Raw genomic sequence first — 17,641 nt, 5'->3', positions numbered from 1 at the left:
AGTCATCATTCTGAACCCCGTCTGCAGGTGGAAAGCAATAAGCATCCCCTCCCCCCCGCCTCTTTCCAACCTCCGTCTTTGCAGGTAACTTGATTTTCTGCTTCCCATGCACCAGGATAATCTGGCTTCACCATGGGGCTGACAAAGTTAGGTAGGCAAGCACTTCAGTTGCTTCCAGACCATCTAGGCAGAAAAATGAAAGAGGCAGCAATACTGATTTGTAACGAAACCGACTTTTATATAAATTATAAACCCATCCAGTTTAAAGCAGATCATTTGCAGTTGTGTCACTTAAGTCTGTAGAAGGCTGAGGCATACATATCTTCTACAGTCATAAATTAACAATGAATAATCAAGGAAGAGAACGTTCAGATAAGGCTGCAGATACATCAACAAAAAACAAACCCTCTAAAATTACTAGCGGTTAAAATAAAGTCATGATTATCCATGATTGCAAAATATAAATGCAATTTTTGAACAGTTAAAAAGTACAAAAATGATGGGCAACACAAACAGGCATTGTACATTTTGTCCTGTATGTAGACAAAGCAGTGTAGGACTTCTGACCTTAATCTACATCAGACACTCATTTTAAGCAAAGAGGAGTTAAGGAAATCTGTAAAAGGATCATGGCTCATGATCCCAGTAGTATAAAAGCAGTATTTTTTCAGTCTGTAAACAGTAGTCTTGGTAGCTTCTTCTAGGTATGTTTTTCAATTCATCACAAAAAAAAAAAAATCCAAAACAAACAAAAACAAATCCCAAGAGTTGAAAAGGGGCAACAGCAGCAATGAGTTATAGCTTGAATTTCTTAACAGGTCACTGTGGGACATATTCTGGAGGGGAAACACTCTTTTGTAAGAAATATATAATATATTTAACTTTACACAATTTATAGGAGGAGAGAAATTCTCCCTCTCCCTCAACCAAGCCCCCAGTCAGTACATAGTCATTTTTGTACATCGTCTCCTATAGAGAAACTACAGCTTGTGAAAAGATGGCACCCGGTTTTATAAAACACTGAGTAATCTAAAAATTGTTATTTGTTTGACAAACTTATGGTTCACCAGTGACTGCAACTGAAAACAGGACAGCAGCTAACAGCGAGAAGCAGTCAGTATTCACCCTGTGCTGGCACGGGGGTGGTCTGAGTGACCAGCTGACACTGGGCCTGTGCCATGCCAAATGCTGTGATGGGAAGCGAGAGTGAGCCATGGTTCCATCTCTTCTCAGACTTTGCTTCACATCACACATGTCCCCATCCAACCCTCAATCAGTTTCAATTCTGCTTTTAAGAGAGCTGATGCAGAAAACCTTTTTTTTAAAGGAAGTTCTGCTTTCAGGCACATGGGAGGATTTTGAAAGCTTGGTTACATTAACCTTACACTTCACTTACATTTTCACCATTGCTTATTGATACGAGTACTTGAATTCAACCTGTTGTAGCAGCAATGAAAGGAAACTCCAGCAAAAATCAGCCCCTGGACTATCCCCTCTGGACGAGGGTGCTGCGTCAACTTCGCATTCAATGCTGGTGCTTGCACAAAGCCCTCTCTAGTTAGCGCTGCCACGGGGGAGAGCAGGGACAGGAATATCAGCAACAGCAATTTGCCTCCTTGAATGAAGAGGGGCAGTGCAGATTTCTGGCTCAGTGCTTCTCTATGAATTGCACCATGTCAGCAGTGGGACTGTTTCCACTTATGCTACACATTTCAAAGCATCAACTTCGGTCATCAGTCTTGATTTAATTTAAGGAGCACACCCTTCTTTCCAAAAAAAGGTTCTATGCAACATATAAGAGTTCAGTTGTGGGTTGTTTTTTTTTTTCCAGGAAAAGAACTACTATAAAACAGACTTAACACATTTTGGTATTCCTCCAGCCCAGAGCACTTACCAGACATTGCAATTAGAACATCAGGACATCCATTACAATTTAGACAACCTGCAGACATTCTTCTTTCCCTTTCAGGATGGGGCAAAGCAAAACTAAATCCAGCAACAGCAGCAATGTGATTTTTTTTTTTACATGGGATTTATTTTAAAAAAATACTCTCATCAACATTCTAGCATTACTAACAAAACATACTCAGAAGAGATGACAAAGGTAGGATTGTCAGCTCTCTTAAAACTTTAAATATAGACTTCAGATACTAGCTGCTTTAAATCAGAAGATGAGGAATCTGTAAAGTCTGACCTCTCCCTTGTATTGCAAGTACACGTAACTTTTTTTTGCCTACCAATTTTAGGCTGCATTACTCCTTTAAAATGAAAAAAAAAAAAAAACAAAAAACAAACCAGCAGAAATGCAGATTCAGTGGGAGCAGATGATGCGACTGCACTTTCTAAGAGAATGCCTAATGAGCTAGTACTTGAATAAACAAAGATCAACTGCAAAAAGCAAGCATACAGTTACAAAAAGTATTCTCAGCCTCATACCACAGCGGAAGCAAAAGGTACCTCTGCCAACTTAAAACCAAAGCCAATAGGATTTAATTTCTATTAAAATATTAAAGTCTTAAAGTTTCAGTAATCTAAATACACTTCTTAAAAGTCATCATGATGATTGCTGTTTTACATTAAACTGACATGAAATCAGACCGCAGTGTCAGACTTCACTGCGGCTATTATATACAAGGTCTCTGGTTTTGTCTTTTTTGCTGAAACACTGATTCCCATCTTTCTCTCTAAAGCTTAACGGCCAAGATTGCTCCTCATCAGGTTTGCTATTTTTCCAAGTGTGAAAACAACCTGTGCATACGCTGCTTCCCTCCAGCAGTTCTCTCCTTAGAGAAACCTGCCTCGCCACCAGGCATGGCTTACTCCCGCCCTGTGACAGAGGGCTGGGCGCTGCTGGAAAGCTGCATGCCGACGGTGTCCCTCCAGCGCAGCCTCACCTCTCTCTGCTGGACCAACACATTGAATTAATTCAGTAGGACCCAGGTGGCTTGCAGACAAAATAGGCAGCTCCAAAACAGGCTCATTTCATTGGTGGCAGCTGAATGTGGGCATCTACAACTTCTGCATTTCTAAGGCAAGGACCATACAAAAATTATAAACACTGTATGGTGATGAAAATACAACTTCTTTGAGATATATGCTTTACACTGGATTTCTATTGCTGCTTCTAAAGACCATCTCCAGTTGTTTCTAGAGATCAAAAGGGAAGAAAGTTAATTTTCTCCTGTTGCAATATGCTTATGAACATGTATAAAAAGTGGTCAAACCCCAGTAAGGGTCCCTGCTTCTCATTTATGTACAATAATTTAAATCAGCTCAATACATCTGTAATACCTAAAAAAATTGTTTTATGATTTTAAGTCCTTCATGCATTATGAGGAAGTTCTGGATTAAAGTGATGGTATATTGGATGTTGCTTCTGTCTGGGACTCTGGTGTCACTCCCCTGTGGAGTCTGTCAAGGATGCATTCCTCAAATCTTTAGTTTTTTAATGGTATCGAGTCTCTTTTTCAGCAGCTCTCCAATTTCCTGAACTGAATGATGGTAACTGCTCTGGACCTTCCCTTGCACAGTCTTTGTAAACTTTTTTTCTTCCTGCAAAATGCAAAAAGAGAAATAATTCACTCCACAGCAACTGTTTATTTAAATCCTCCTGTTAAACTTCCCCCACCATCTCGAACACTGATAAGAAATTCATGAGAACCACAGTGTATGTTTACAAAGGGAATGTCATCAGCACAGAATAAGCTGCACCTGCTCATCAGCAGTAATTCCTGCAGACAATGGTATTGCCCAGACAGGGCTGGTAACACATCAATGTTTCTTCAAAACTTCTGGAAACATCCTTGTGCAAAGTATTTGTGGCTAAATTTGAGAGCGCATGTAGCATTTTATTTCAGTCAGCATTTATTAAAATATAGAATTTCTTATACAGAAAGTGAAGTCAAACAGCAAATGAATGCTGAACAGCTAAGAGACACTTACATCAAATTCCAAAGCATAGTGACCTGCAGTGCCTGGGACAGGTTTAGATGTCGCTAACTCAGCAACACTGGTACTTAGCTTTCCCAAAGGGATTAGATTCCCTTTAACGTGCAGTTTTCTAAAACCCCCATGCTAAAAGGCTTTTAAGGAGGAGGACCACCATCATGGAACATTGTTGGCATTGCTCCTGCAGGTAGAGTGAGGTTAGCACAGACCTATCATGACCAATGCTGTATTTCTGTATGCAGAAAGGGCAAATGCTGGTACCCAACACAGCAGCCATAACCACTGTTCTGTCAAGAGGTGACTTGCTATCAGGATGCCTTTTGCAGGCACTCGTACAGATAACAGCAGTAAAGCTTGTGAGGTACAGCCTGAATGAACCAATCCAATGTGGGAAAATCTCACATCAGTGGCAAGGTTCAGCTGACACATTGCCAGCATCACTCCATTCACACCAGAATTTTCACCAATACCTGAACACGAGGACTTTTTCAAAAGCACCTTTTAGCTCTCTAAACATACAGAGCTGCAAACATAGCTCCAGGTCCGAGTAGAGCTATACAGGCTGCGTTTATCAGGATTTACTGCCACAATGTCAAACAACAAACAGAATAGCAAACACGGTGAACAAACACAGGAAAAGCTGCAGACTCCCACAGATGCTTCTGCTCAAATCCATGTGAATCTAACAGTTGGGTTTTGCAGATCTGCTTTGTGTAGTAACTGGATGCTCTGGGGATTTGCTGACTCAGCAAGGAACCAGAAAAATGAAAGATCAACAGTTATCTGAAAATGTCTTATTCCTTTGAAGTGAAGATTCTTTGATGATATTAGGAAAATTTACTTTTTTGGTTTTATTCAAATTTGCACTAAATACAGTCTAAGGGATTCCCTTCCTTTCTATCAGTTTTTGCAGGGTTTTGTTTTATATACAAATATATATTTGAGATACTTCTACATCAGCCTCATACAGCAACAAGAAATGGGGTATTTTAAGTAACATGCTATGAAATAAACAGGACGATGTAACTGAAAAAACAAAAGCTGGCTAACAGCAGCTTAGGTGGACAGACATGCAATTCTGAAATAGAATGCGTGCAGCTTTTAACTCCTCCCCAATTCAGATCTCCCATCTAGACAAACATTAACGCCAATGCCCCGTAAGCCAAGTTTCCCTTTTTAGATAAACATATCAGAGACCTGGTTTTATCTTAAGTGATGATTCCTGATGAGTTTGTGGGGGTGATAGATAACATGACTTCTGCCTGTGCTTTCTTGAATCAGTCTCTCCCACACCCCCAAACTAGTACCAGTGAGGAGATGACTCCCCTCTCCAACCTTTCTCCTGGAATCTGCAATCCTTCTCTGACACCACTCCCCCAGCCCCTCTCCCCTGTGTATCAGAAGATGATGCCTATTCCACCACTTTGTTACATTGCACCTTTTATCTCCACCTGTGTTTCAAGAGCACCATATAAGAAATTCCAGTGCTATGCTTTCAAGTCACCTGTAGGCTTTTCAGCTGGACTCTTGACACTGTTTTCAGGATCTCAACCACTGTTTTAAACAAATACACTCATACTAGCTATTGAACTGTTAGAAGATTCTTTACAACAGTAACACTAACTTGTCTGTCAAAGTTTAACTCATCTGATTGCCATGGCTTAAACAGCCAAGCTTCCTCATTAGGCCCATGCTTCACATGTCTAAATTGGGAATGAGGTTTGGCATACGTAGTAGTGCCTATTACTCCTGGCTTTGGTTTTCCCTATATAGCTGGGGGATGTTGCCAGTTGTTTTTCTTTAAAGATTAAGTAATTTTTTCCAGGGAAGTGACTAATCAGCAGTAGGTGAATCTCAAATGTTCCCTGGAATAAGTGTTTTGCATCCATTATGGCATGCTAAAATACAGATAAGAGAGTAAGTCATATCACAGACAACAAACTAATGTTAAAACCATACATTTTCCTTCACTAACATACCACACAAAATGAAAGCATTTTCAAATTCCTATGTTTAAATCTCATTTTTTGAGATTTTTTGCAGTGAGCTAGAGCTGATCAGATGAGGCAAAGTCCATGTCACTATTAAAAAAAACAACCCAACACTGTCACTATAAAAAGACCTAACTCACCACTCTAAAACTAATCAGTCTGGTCCCTAACCTCTGGTTAAGAGCCACTGAGTCAATCATAACAAGTGGGTTTCCCACCCCCGCTCCCAGTAAACCATTTTGAGGAAGAGAAGCTTTCAACAAAGTTATCCCATAGGCACGTATACACAGGTTATTATCAATCACACACAAACGCATAGAGCACACAAATAAAGATGCAAGTTCTTACCTGTAAAAGCAGAGTGTCCTTGAGGGACAGCTCTTCAAGTTTTAGTGCAGTCAGAATTAATTCAAGCCCTTTGATGTGATCTATTACATTGGAAGTTAATGTCTGTAGTTCAGTAACATAATCCAGAAAATGTGTAAATACAGGTGGCTATAAAAACAAATACATTTATAAACACATATTAATGCCTATTCACACGACTACTTTATATGACAACTCACTTTGTAACATCTATCATTCTGTTCTTTCCCCCCCAATCTAAACTGTAATCTACCTACCCAGACAAATACTAGCAGTTAACTAGTTTACTGAGCGCGTTCAAGGCAGAAAGGCCTGTGACACTCTAAACTGTGTTTCCTATTAAAAAGCTCTCATGTGATGTCAGAGATGTCGGATGTCACCATTTGATTTTAAATACAAAAAGAGTGTTAAAAATCAGTACTGAGTAATTCCTAACCTACATAAGCCTCTACAAGGTAAAGTTTATGAAAAACAGTTTATTAACATGTCATCTATGCTGATTTTTCTTTCAGTATAATTACACTGTGGGATTGGGGGTGAAGGGAGAAAAGAAAGGATTATTGTTTACCGTAGCTACACTGCTTTCCTTTTTTTTCTTCTTCTTTTTTTGCAGGTTGGATTTAAAAGGTCGGAGGACACTGTCACAGTAACTTGATACCCACAGGGCAATGGAGATCGTCTGAAAAAAAGGTACAAATACACTACAAGTTGCATTTACAGGAGGCTTCTAAACTCATTTTAGTGTTCCTACTGATAAGACTCAGAGTAGTTAGAATATGCAACAAAAATTCTGCTTTCACAAGTGACCGAGATCAAAGAGGTTTCACTGTGTTTCAGTCCCAACATTTCTACTTTAAAGTACTCCAAAATTTCTGGATTCCAAAGGAAAAAAAAATACCTCAACAAAGAAGACTAGGTTTTCTAACAGGTTTGGATGAGTTTTCAAGGTGCCATCTCTGACTTCAATCAAATCACCTTTACATTTATTGAACAAGTCTGAAAAGAAAAAGAGAAAAGCCTTATTCAGGACATTTAGATCAACTTAAAAGCATATTTTCTGTACAGTCAGTATCTCAGTGCAGTGTGCAAAGCTGTCAGAGGACTGACCACTAAGCAGCTAATGACAAATTTGGCCAAAGGCTCTCGAGAAGGTCCAGCTCTGAAGTTTCCTCTGAACTGTACTTCATTACAAACAGTATCTCCACTCCGTTTACTAGCATACCTGGACCAAGTACCAGGGAGACAACAGTTGCTAGGACTAGTCTGGAAGGTAGCGAAATGATAGGACAAACCAACATTCTGTGGCATGCAACAGCTTCACGATCAGACAAGCCAAGGGGAATCTCAACCTTGTTCTCAAGTATCTTTCAAAGGGGTCTGCAGACGCATTAACACACTTCCCCATAATTGCAGCACACTCAGCAGCACATCCTCAGAGCACCACGAAGCACTACCTTAGCTACCAGTGAGTTACCATTTACCTGTTAGTCGTTCTACTAAAGACTTGAAACTATTCCCTATCCTCTCCTGGATTTCTGCTGAATCTTCTGAAAGAAAAAAAAAGTAGTTATAAACTATGAGTTTGTGTATTTTCTGCTCCCAGAAAGCCAAGAGGCATTTAAATGTAATTTAGTGTTAGCAGTCAAAAGCAAATGCAACGCTTTTAAAGAGGATCGAGTACTACATCAACATATACTGTACAACAATGAAGACTCACATAAAACATTAAGGTGTTGTCTCCCAGATAACTTAGTGTCATTCAAAAAATTAACACACAATTAACAGTTTGGGTCCACATCATCCAATGACTAGTAGTTTTCAAACTAAATGGAAACACATCTAGATCCCTCCCACCACACATCGTGCCAATCTGATTAAACCCCTGCCCCTCAAACACTTACCTAAGCCATTGGTATCTAGTTCATAAATATCACTAACAAGATAAAACAAGCTAGTCTGGCATTGACAGCTGCCATTACTGAAGAAGCCAGCCATTCGGGTAGGAGGAGGGCCAAGGACAGGATACTAGGCAAGAAGCAAAGAAAAAGATAAAGGTGTTGCAGCTTTTCCTTATCCAGAACACAGTGTTTGTCTCTGGCACATCTCTCAGTCAGATTCATACACTACAAACTCAGGGTCAGTTAAGTGCATTCTGCAGCCTGCCGGACGTTACAAGATGCATTCAGTTTCTCTGCTTGCATTCACGTTCATTTAATATTTGGGGATAGCTTTTTCCTTAATGGGTACCTGAATTTTTTGTTCTAGAAACTTCTTCCCTGAATCCACTGCCGCTTCCAGCTGCTGAAGGAGGGATCGAATTGTATCGATCTTGGATGAGACGCCGTTCTCTGCAGTCTTTTCAGAGTTCTTTGGTTGAATAGTGTGACTAAGAGTTGGGAGTCCACTTACTAGCCTTAAAGTTAAAGACCGGATTCGCAACCACATGGTTTCTTCCTCCAGTGAGAGTTTCTTATGTTCTTCAGAAATGTCCCTAGAGAAAGGCACCAAATGTTTTCAGGCAAATGCTTAAATTTTGCAAAGTAGCAAGCTTTACTCAGGTACAAAAGTCTACCCAAAGTTTTTGAATACTGTACGAAGAGGAAGGAGTGGTCAGAAATTCAGAAAACTGTATTAATATGTAAAAAGGCAGCACTGCTAGAAGCAATGAATGATGTTTGTTAAGTTTGCAGTTAGCCAGCCTAGAGAACATTTAAATATGGCAATTTCCCTGAAAGGATCTTCTTTGCTTTGCGTGCTGTAAGGAAAAGGTGTGACCCTACAGTTGAGGATACTCCTATTCACCTGTCTTTTGGATCCCAGTTAAACAAGACTGTCAGGTCTCTGTTGTCACGCAGATCTTTCCATGGAATGTCATCCTCCTCTGGGCTCAGACTCATGGACTTTATACTTTCTTCTAAACTGGTTGATCTGTACATAAGAATAAGCAACATTAAATCAAACATTTGATCACTGGAAAAAGAAATATTACACATACGTAGTACTGACAAGGACGCTGAAGGGGAGAGCAAATTACAAGTAGAGAAGTAGCTCACAGGTTTTTGCCAAAGAGCTGCAAATGCAACTCACAAAGGTCTCACTTTGCCAGTGTTCTGCCTGTGCACAAGTCTCCAGTCTTTTCATGTGCAAGATACTGCACTTATCACTGCTGTACTTACATATTTGCTTCAAGTAAGAGGTCTAACAACATCCGTTCTGTGCGAACTTGAGCAAAGTGAAGGGAAGAGTTCAGCCTATTTCTAAATGCAATGAATTCTGGGATCTTCTCAAATGCACCGTACTTGTAGGCTTGAATGATATATTCCGAGGTCTGGAAGAAAACACACACCATCTCTGTATTAGTTACTTCCATAAATTCAGAACAACCAGAGTTTAACAAGGTCACTGTCAAGAAATTGCTTTTCTGTGGTTTTCGTTAAGCCAGAAGTACAGAATCTGGCAGATACTCAAGCCCTGGGAGAAGCTCGCACTTTTGCTTGTCCAAGTCACCCCAGCAATTTTTTGCTACTTTAATTTGAGAACGCCCAGATGCTCCACCGGGCAGTGTGATTTAATAACCAAACTAACACTAAGAAACATCATGTTGCTGTCACCACTGAGACCGAAAAATACTTAAAGGGGGGGAGCGATGATTTTGGAAGGCTTTTTTTTTTTTTTGAGGGGGGGAAATGCATTATTCAAATCATTGTTTCATTGTGAGAAGTGCTTTCAGACAAAATAAATATACCCCAGATTTTCTGGAACTGACTTGGATGTGCATCACATATTACCACAACATAGATTAAAAAAAAATTACTCACACATTTTTTTATTTTTTTTATTAGATTTTTGAATACAGCATCACAAGATAATACCACGCAGTGTATACACATTACAATACAATCTAAACACCAAAAGAAACAGTCAGGGTCCATGGGGTAGTTTGCTTCCCCTCTGAAGAAATGCAGCAATACAAGGCACGCAACTAATATTTCACATCAGTCCAAGTAATCTCCAGAAGGAGATTTATATGACAAAGGAGCCCCAAACAAGCACTGCATTTTAATGAAAGTTTCTAACGGTAGAGACAGAGTGAAAAATTTATGCTCCCAGTAAAGACAGATGGCTGTATTTCTTACATCAGAATTACTCCACAAGTGAGAAATTCTGGCAAATCAAATATTTTCTTCTAAACAAGATTATGAAATGCACTGAAGATCAGACGTACCAAAAAGGCCCCTGGTTCACTGAACTTTATATGGTACTAACAGACTCAACCTGTCTGGAAGGCTCTGAGAGACTAGAAGCTAGTACGAACAGATGAAAGCCACCTTTTTTTTTCCCCCTTTAAAATAAGAAATGTCCTCTAGGTAGCTCTGGCTTTTTTTTTCCCCCTAAGGAATTTGGTTATTTGCACTGTATGAAAAAAATATGCCAAATATTCAACAACATACCCTCTGATAAACAGCCTTGTAGAGTTCATTGTCAGGCTGCGGGATTGCGCTATGGGCGCTAATTCAACTGCATCGACGTGGTTTTTAAATCCCCATAGGATACGTTGGTGTTCTGTTTGCCTGCAGTATCTGGAGAAATTAAAGACGGACGGACACAAGAAAATTAGAGAGATTACTTGTGATTCTGCGTATTTAAAGGAGGACTATCTTGATAAGGATAAAGTTGCCTTTTTAGTTGTAGCCAAATATAGCAATACTGCCTTCTATTCTCCTCCCTGTCCTTGGCATGCTCTCCCAGAGCAGAAATATTATGTCAGGACTGCACAGCATCCTAGATGGCTGTTACTCATGGGACCCACTCTTAAACAGCATTCACTTCAGGCTGTTAAGTTCAGCAAGTCAGAAGGAAAATCATACTTATCCAAAACAACCAGTTTGAATCAGTAGCTATATTTTTATGCTAGATCACTTCGTTTATATCCCACACTTCTGTTCTAGGCAGAGTCCCACGCACAGCGTGCTGCAGGACACATTCTCTATGCTGGAGCAGACATTCCAGCTATCTTGAGTGAGTTACCTCCTCCTCAACCTAGAGAGGAGCAGGCAGTATCTGAAATCATGTAAAAAGGTAACTTTTAAAGGATAGTCCTCCTTTAACATTGCAGTCAGATGCTGTTATGGGACTCAAGTGGGAAGCTGATATCAGGACCCTGAGTATGAAAAGGGCAACCCCAGCAGAACCACAGCAGCACAGAAACTTGTAGCAGATTCTGACCTTGTGATACCTGGGACATGACTTATGGTAAGGAATCCCTTTTTTCATCTCCGCTCTTGTCATGCCATCATCTTAGGTGATCAGTACCCTGAATTGAGCCTTCATCTCCTGCAATTTGCACCTTATGGTTGGTTTAAAGGACACTTGCTATTTGCAAATTAGTACAGCTTTTGATGCACTTCCCAACGAAAAGGATCTTAAGGTGATAACCACTGGAAGTGTCCAGAACACACGAGAGATTTGGCTAGCTCATGGTCTTTTGGTCGCAATACTCTGTCTCCAAGACAAGACATGATGCAAGTGGGTTCCAGAGTCACATCCGTATCTTGTAGGATGAAGAATTCTATAATGCTGATTGCATCGCTTTCACCCATCTTCCAGTCTCAACCATTAAAGATGTGGTAGTGAGGTAGGTCGAACCATTCAGGCACTGCTTTTTCAGGATTTCTGGAACACGAGTTGAGTAGCATTTTCCTGGAAACAGAACTTAGAACGTGGCCATCTTCATCTGTGTACAGATATTAAGCTATTGGAGACAGTCAGCTCTTCTCTGCTGCAAGCACCTTCACCATCCATGCCAAAGAGAATAACCTTCTTCCAAGATAACCACACTTCAGATTGTTTTCCCAGGGAAGGATGATTTCTTGATGCTTTACAACACAGCGTTCCCAAGCAGACAAAATGACAGGCAATAGTTTTTTCAGTTTATTTTTTTCACTTGGCACCCAGCAGTCATGTGTTTTATTCAGACAGTTGGTTCCAGGTATGCTTTTCATTAACATCCACAGAGTGACTTTTGAACAGGACTAAACAAGTTACTCTTCATTAAAAAAAAAAAAAAAAAAAAAAAAAAAAAGAGAGAGAAAAAAGCCACCACTACCAACAACAGACATGTAGGAGAAAGCTGTCTGGATCCAGGGCTTCACTGCAGCACTAAACCACTAAACATTGCACCCAGGAACCCAAAGACTCTCAGCAAGTAGAATCAGTGCTTAAACAATGAGCAACTGAGAGAAGCAGATCAGAGCAAGCTTCCATCGTACAATCTACATGCTCCTCTGTGCATCCCGTTCCCTCCAGTGAAATTTCTGTGTCAGACACAGGTCACAGGAACTCAGCATTTACTTTCCAGCCACAGGCAAATGTCAACTGGTATCTTGTACACAGGAATAACCTGTCCTGCCAACAGAGCAAGGGTACTTTTCTGAGGGGTTACTGTGTGAGCATCTTCACTATTCAGTACAGGCAAGTCTTCGGTTTCTATCGATTTCTGGGATGGTGGGAAAGCAAGTTGTAAGAGTGCAGAGCCTTTGAAGCCAGCTTAGCCCGTGTCTGACTGGAAGAGTTACAATTGGATCGCACCTTCGTTTCTTACAAAGTAAAAATAATTTTCTTCACCTACCTTTCAACAGTGATCAAACTGTAAAACATAAACATACAGGATATATTCCCACTACTCAGAATGGAACTGCCTTCTGGCATGCATATACTTCCCTACCACAGTTCTGGACTATTTCTGTTCCTATTTGCCCAATATATTTCCACCAAGACTTCAAGAATGTGTTTTTCTACCATTCTCCTACCTAACCCATTTTTCATGTATTACATGGGAATTCTGAAACAGAATTAATATTTTCCCTATGAACATACCAGAATGTACCTCAGAGTGTACTTTCCAAGTAAGATTACTGACAAGTACACTTACTAACCAGCCAGCAACAAGCACGATAGATGCCTTGGGCATGGTGTGCATTTTAGGAAGCACCTGATCTCTTTGGAGGAATTCAGCTACTCTTTCCTCACTATCTCCTCCATTCCAGTCCCAAGGTTCTCATTCAAGACAACTTTCTTTTCATTCACACTACTTTTTGGGGTGAATGGAATAAAGCCGGTAGTTCCCATTAGCACAAGACCAGGTTTTGCAATTTCATCCTATTGTTTCACAATAACGTGGTTAGTCATGGGCTCTGCTCCGCCTTCAGTGAAGCTGAGATTTCAAGAGTTAGATTTTCCCTTCTGAAATCCTCCCATGCCTCATTCCTTGCACCTTCCTACCTTTTAAAGTGATGTGCATTCCCAACCATCCCTGTGTGCCCGGGATAGCCATCACTAAAACGCGCTGCTTCAGTGACTGCCATAAAGGATTCGTGAGTACACCATCCGCATCTTGACCCACCATCCATTTGACTTTTCAAAATGCTAGAAGTTATGCGACACCAGGATACATTTGCCACATAACATTCCATTTAAATTCCTGCATATTACAACCCATTCATTTAAAAGTAATCATACCTGGCTTTGAGGAGTATTTAAACTGGCTTTTATAAATAGAAAGATAAAGCAAAATCCCACGTAACAGCAAGTTACAAATTCTTGAAAACACAGGCTGAGGCAACATTAACTATAACCACCAAGTTGGACTTATTATTCCTCTTTGTTATCAACCACTACATTTCTGTAAACCCTTACACAGGGCACAGACTTCTGTAAGGCATCTTGACATAACTGCTCTGTTACATGACGCAGAGGTTTCTTTCAACTTACATCTTTCTGGTTGGAGTGGAAAAACCTGAGTGCAAAATTGCAGGATTGGGATGCAGCAGTGTAATGGCCCAGTGCCTCTGCATAGCGGGTCAGAAGATAGCTGCAACACAACACAGCACAAGTCAAATGTCAGCACACAACCCTGGGGAAACATGAATTTCAAACACAGCTCTGAACAGCGAACTGCAGCACAGTCCAGCTTTAATGAAAAGTCTGGAGATTTAACATACGGTAATCACAACATACATATTAAAGTTTAAGCTTTTAAAGAAATTCCTAATTTAAAAAAAACAAAACAGCATGCAGGGGCTTGGAGTTCCTCTTCTGCCTTGCTAAGTGCACAAGAGCTCTACTTAATTATACACCCACAAACACACTAACCAAGGCATGGCCCTTTGGTATGTTTGTTTTAACTATCGCTCCCAAGTTTTGCTGAGCAATGACACAAGCCAGAACACCAAACCATGACTGGCATCAAGATATACATTTCACAAATTTCTTTCAGGTTCCCTTTAGATAATACTCCAAAAATCCAAAACTGATAAAAATCACACAGGAAAGATACTCCATGAAAAGGGGAGTTTACTTCAGTAGATGTGTCTCGTAATTCCAGAACACTTTTACACACCACCATATGAAAATCTGACAATTTGCTAACTTTCAGTAGCAAAGGAAACTGAAGATCCCAGAACTGGTTACTGGAGGGTCACCATCACCAATTATTCTCAGTATATACTACCCACCCGATGGTGTCATGCTGTATGTGTTTTGCATCAAGGCTGGAATAGAGCTCTGCAACAGGTTCGAATGCACCAAGCCTGCAGTAGATTCGAATGAGCAGCAATTTAAACTGAGCATTAGAAGGACTATGAGATAACCCTTCTTCTAAGAGAGTTAGGCACTGCCACACAGCCGTCTCTTCACCTGGTGACAAAGACAAAACACCCAGACAGGCGTGATCAGAGAGGGGCACTGAACACCAACAGCACAGTTCACTTTGGCATTAACGTTCCTTCCTCAGGTTACACACCTCTTAAAACGCTCCAATGCATTTAAACATGCAGATGGCATTCATCAGCCGCGCTGCTGCCCTTAAAACATAACACCCACCCCAGCGTTACAGCTGCTGACGGAAAGGTGGAGGATAGTTCCTCACAGGGAATATATCTAGTTCACATTGGTACAGAGCAAAGCGCTCACACAGGGGCTCACTGCAGAAGTGACTTTCCCTGATGAGTTCTGGGTTGTTCAGGATTTCTAGCTTATACCTACAGAGCACTCCCAAGCATTATGCAAGAGAGCAGCAAAGAGTGAGGAATTCAAGAGCCCATGTTCCACCAGTGACCTGCCAGGAACCTGACAATGGATTTACTCAGGTTAAAGACTAAATCTTCCTTGGGGAAGACAAAGACATAGTGACGGCTACGCTGAAGGGCAGGAATATAAACAGTGCCCAAGGACAGCCACCACTGCGGACAGACTGTGTGGGATTAGGAGACTAACAGGCAGAGCAGATGTGGAACTCCTGTACAGGGCAACAGGTCTCAGCAGAAGGTCTAGAAGCAGGGGATCCAAAAGACAAAGTATGTCAGGGAGGGAAAGAAATACTCTCAAAACACCTCTGATATCAGAAGGGAACTGTCATCAGAACTTGTGCAAAGAGAGAGAAAACATTATGTATACAGGGAACTCGGAACAAGCTTCTGAAGACAGCCAGCTTTGAGCTGCAAGAGAATTCTCTGCCAGAATTACACGAATTAATCAGAAAAATTAAATCCCTTTAGAGGTCAGTGAGATTCAGATCAAACACCAACTGAATAGACACCCCTGAAATGCCTCATATTGAGAAAAAAATGCTAGTAAGCTATGGGCCTAACAAGCCATGCCAGGTACACAATGGACACGGGGGACAGAGTTCCCCTAATACAACCATCCAGGGTGGTATTAAGCAAGACAATTTTAGGAACATACCTTCTAGCCACAGATCGAGCAGCAGGTGAACTGCAAGTAGGCAGTAATAATCTGAAAACTGCAATTCAGTTTTCAAACAAGATTTCCCTAAAATGAAAAAAAAAGAGTTACCCTTGAATTACTACAGTGCTGTCAGCTGCTTCTCCCATTGTCAGCATTATCAAATGACACCGCTATCTGACAGACAATAACCACAGCTTAGTTTATAAAATCCAGAGTTGTCTTAAAAACTGAAACAGTTGCATACATGCTGCGTTAGTTTATCACACAAGTGGACTTTGGGCCACTTCATACGTCATCTGCTAGAAGAAGAGATTCTCTTGCAACTGCAAGATTTAAAGATTAATATTCCTGCCCATGTATTTGTTCTATGTACACCAGTGATAAAGCCTGGCTTTGCTTAAAGGCCCAGGCAATTTTGCAAACATACAAATGTATTATGTGAACTACGCAGGAACATCTCGTTTATCTTTAAGATACACAACTGGAAAAAAAAAAAAGGAAACAGATAATTCAGGTACGCCCAAGGATATAATCACAAAGGAGAAAGCAAAGTATTATCTAGTGGCACAATGGGTACTGTTCCATCCTCCTGAAAAGCTTTGAACTTTTGCTCATAAAAAGCCCAGAATGAACTGCAACATTAGTTTCAAGATTTTTCTCACCAAACTCCAATCCATGGCGGTATCTTAACATCAACTCCTGGACCACAATCAGCTTTTCCTTCTTATCCATGGCATGATAGATACCGAGCAATCTTGAGAGCTGCACCACACACAAGTGTTGTTGCAGTGCTTTGATATCGGCTGGCAGTGCGATTTCATTCTCTGCTGCTGCCGACAGAGGGATTACTTCCAGCAGTTGACTGATGAACTGAAAGAGAAAAAAAACACTGCTGTTAAACTCTGCAGGGCATCTGGGACCGCATGAACGGAAAGCATCATTTCTTCCCTCAAATCAAGCAAAAAAAGCAAGGTGGAAATGTCAGTGTCAACCCTGATGTCACACTGAAATCAGTGGTTAAAGAGCTGGCTTCAATTTTTTTTTTTTTTTTTTTTTGTGAAAGGCGGTGAGCACACAGTTCTGGTTGCACCCAATAGCTTTTAGTAAGTTTCATCACACAGATGGAGGAAAAAAAATAATTCAGAGACAAGTTTCCAATACATTCACACACAAGGGAGTTCAAGCACCTGTTAACACTCACAGTAATAACATATGAAATTAGTATAATTAGTTACTGAAAGGCTTCACAGCACACTTCCAGGAAACAGTGGTTTTGTACTAGCTATTACATTTTCTCTTAACTCTGAAGTAATGCACTGTACTGAGTGAAGTCGTCATCTTTGATTAATGACTTCTATTTTGAATTAAGTTGTAATAAAAGCAGCCTCTCATTGTTTACAAACTTAATAGGAGACAGCAGACTTCTCATAACATGCAGTCAGGGCTGGACAGTGGTTTTTGTTGCCCTAAAATCCAGCAGTGCTCACACACTTAAAACTGAGTTAAAGCCAATGAATTCAGCTTTACTGCATTTGGTCTTGAAACACAAGAACTGCATCAAATGCACACCCAAGGAAAGAAGCATGACAGCT

General features: G+C 40.6%; 1 protein-coding gene across 1 annotated transcript in view; it reads right to left on the bottom strand.

Moving 5' to 3' along the window:
- Window positions 1-217: 217 nt before the first annotated feature.
- The window catches only part of NAA25 (N-alpha-acetyltransferase 25, NatB auxiliary subunit), a 32,527-nt gene continuing 15,103 nt past the window's right edge, over window positions 218-17,641 (bottom strand). The window contains exons 12-24 of the mRNA XM_054220131.1: window positions 16,712-16,919; window positions 16,047-16,133; window positions 14,819-14,999; window positions 14,076-14,175; window positions 9,482-9,633; window positions 9,108-9,233; window positions 8,553-8,796; window positions 8,207-8,330; window positions 7,787-7,852; window positions 7,204-7,301; window positions 6,874-6,984; window positions 6,288-6,434; window positions 218-3,552 (exon numbers count right to left, since the gene is read on the bottom strand). Of these exons, the coding sequence (XP_054076106.1) occupies window positions 3,430-3,552; window positions 6,288-6,434; window positions 6,874-6,984; window positions 7,204-7,301; window positions 7,787-7,852; window positions 8,207-8,330; window positions 8,553-8,796; window positions 9,108-9,233; window positions 9,482-9,633; window positions 14,076-14,175; window positions 14,819-14,999; window positions 16,047-16,133; window positions 16,712-16,919 (1,767 nt within the window). The 3' untranslated portion in view covers window positions 218-3,429. The remainder of the gene's footprint in view (window positions 3,553-6,287; window positions 6,435-6,873; window positions 6,985-7,203; window positions 7,302-7,786; window positions 7,853-8,206; window positions 8,331-8,552; window positions 8,797-9,107; window positions 9,234-9,481; window positions 9,634-14,075; window positions 14,176-14,818; window positions 15,000-16,046; window positions 16,134-16,711; window positions 16,920-17,641) is intronic.

This window comes from Rissa tridactyla, chromosome 13 (genome assembly GCF_028500815.1).
Source record: "Rissa tridactyla isolate bRisTri1 chromosome 13, bRisTri1.patW.cur.20221130, whole genome shotgun sequence".
In the NCBI taxonomy this organism is placed as follows: domain Eukaryota; kingdom Metazoa; phylum Chordata; class Aves; order Charadriiformes; family Laridae; genus Rissa; species Rissa tridactyla.
This window is presented reverse-complemented; position numbering and strand designations above follow the sequence as displayed.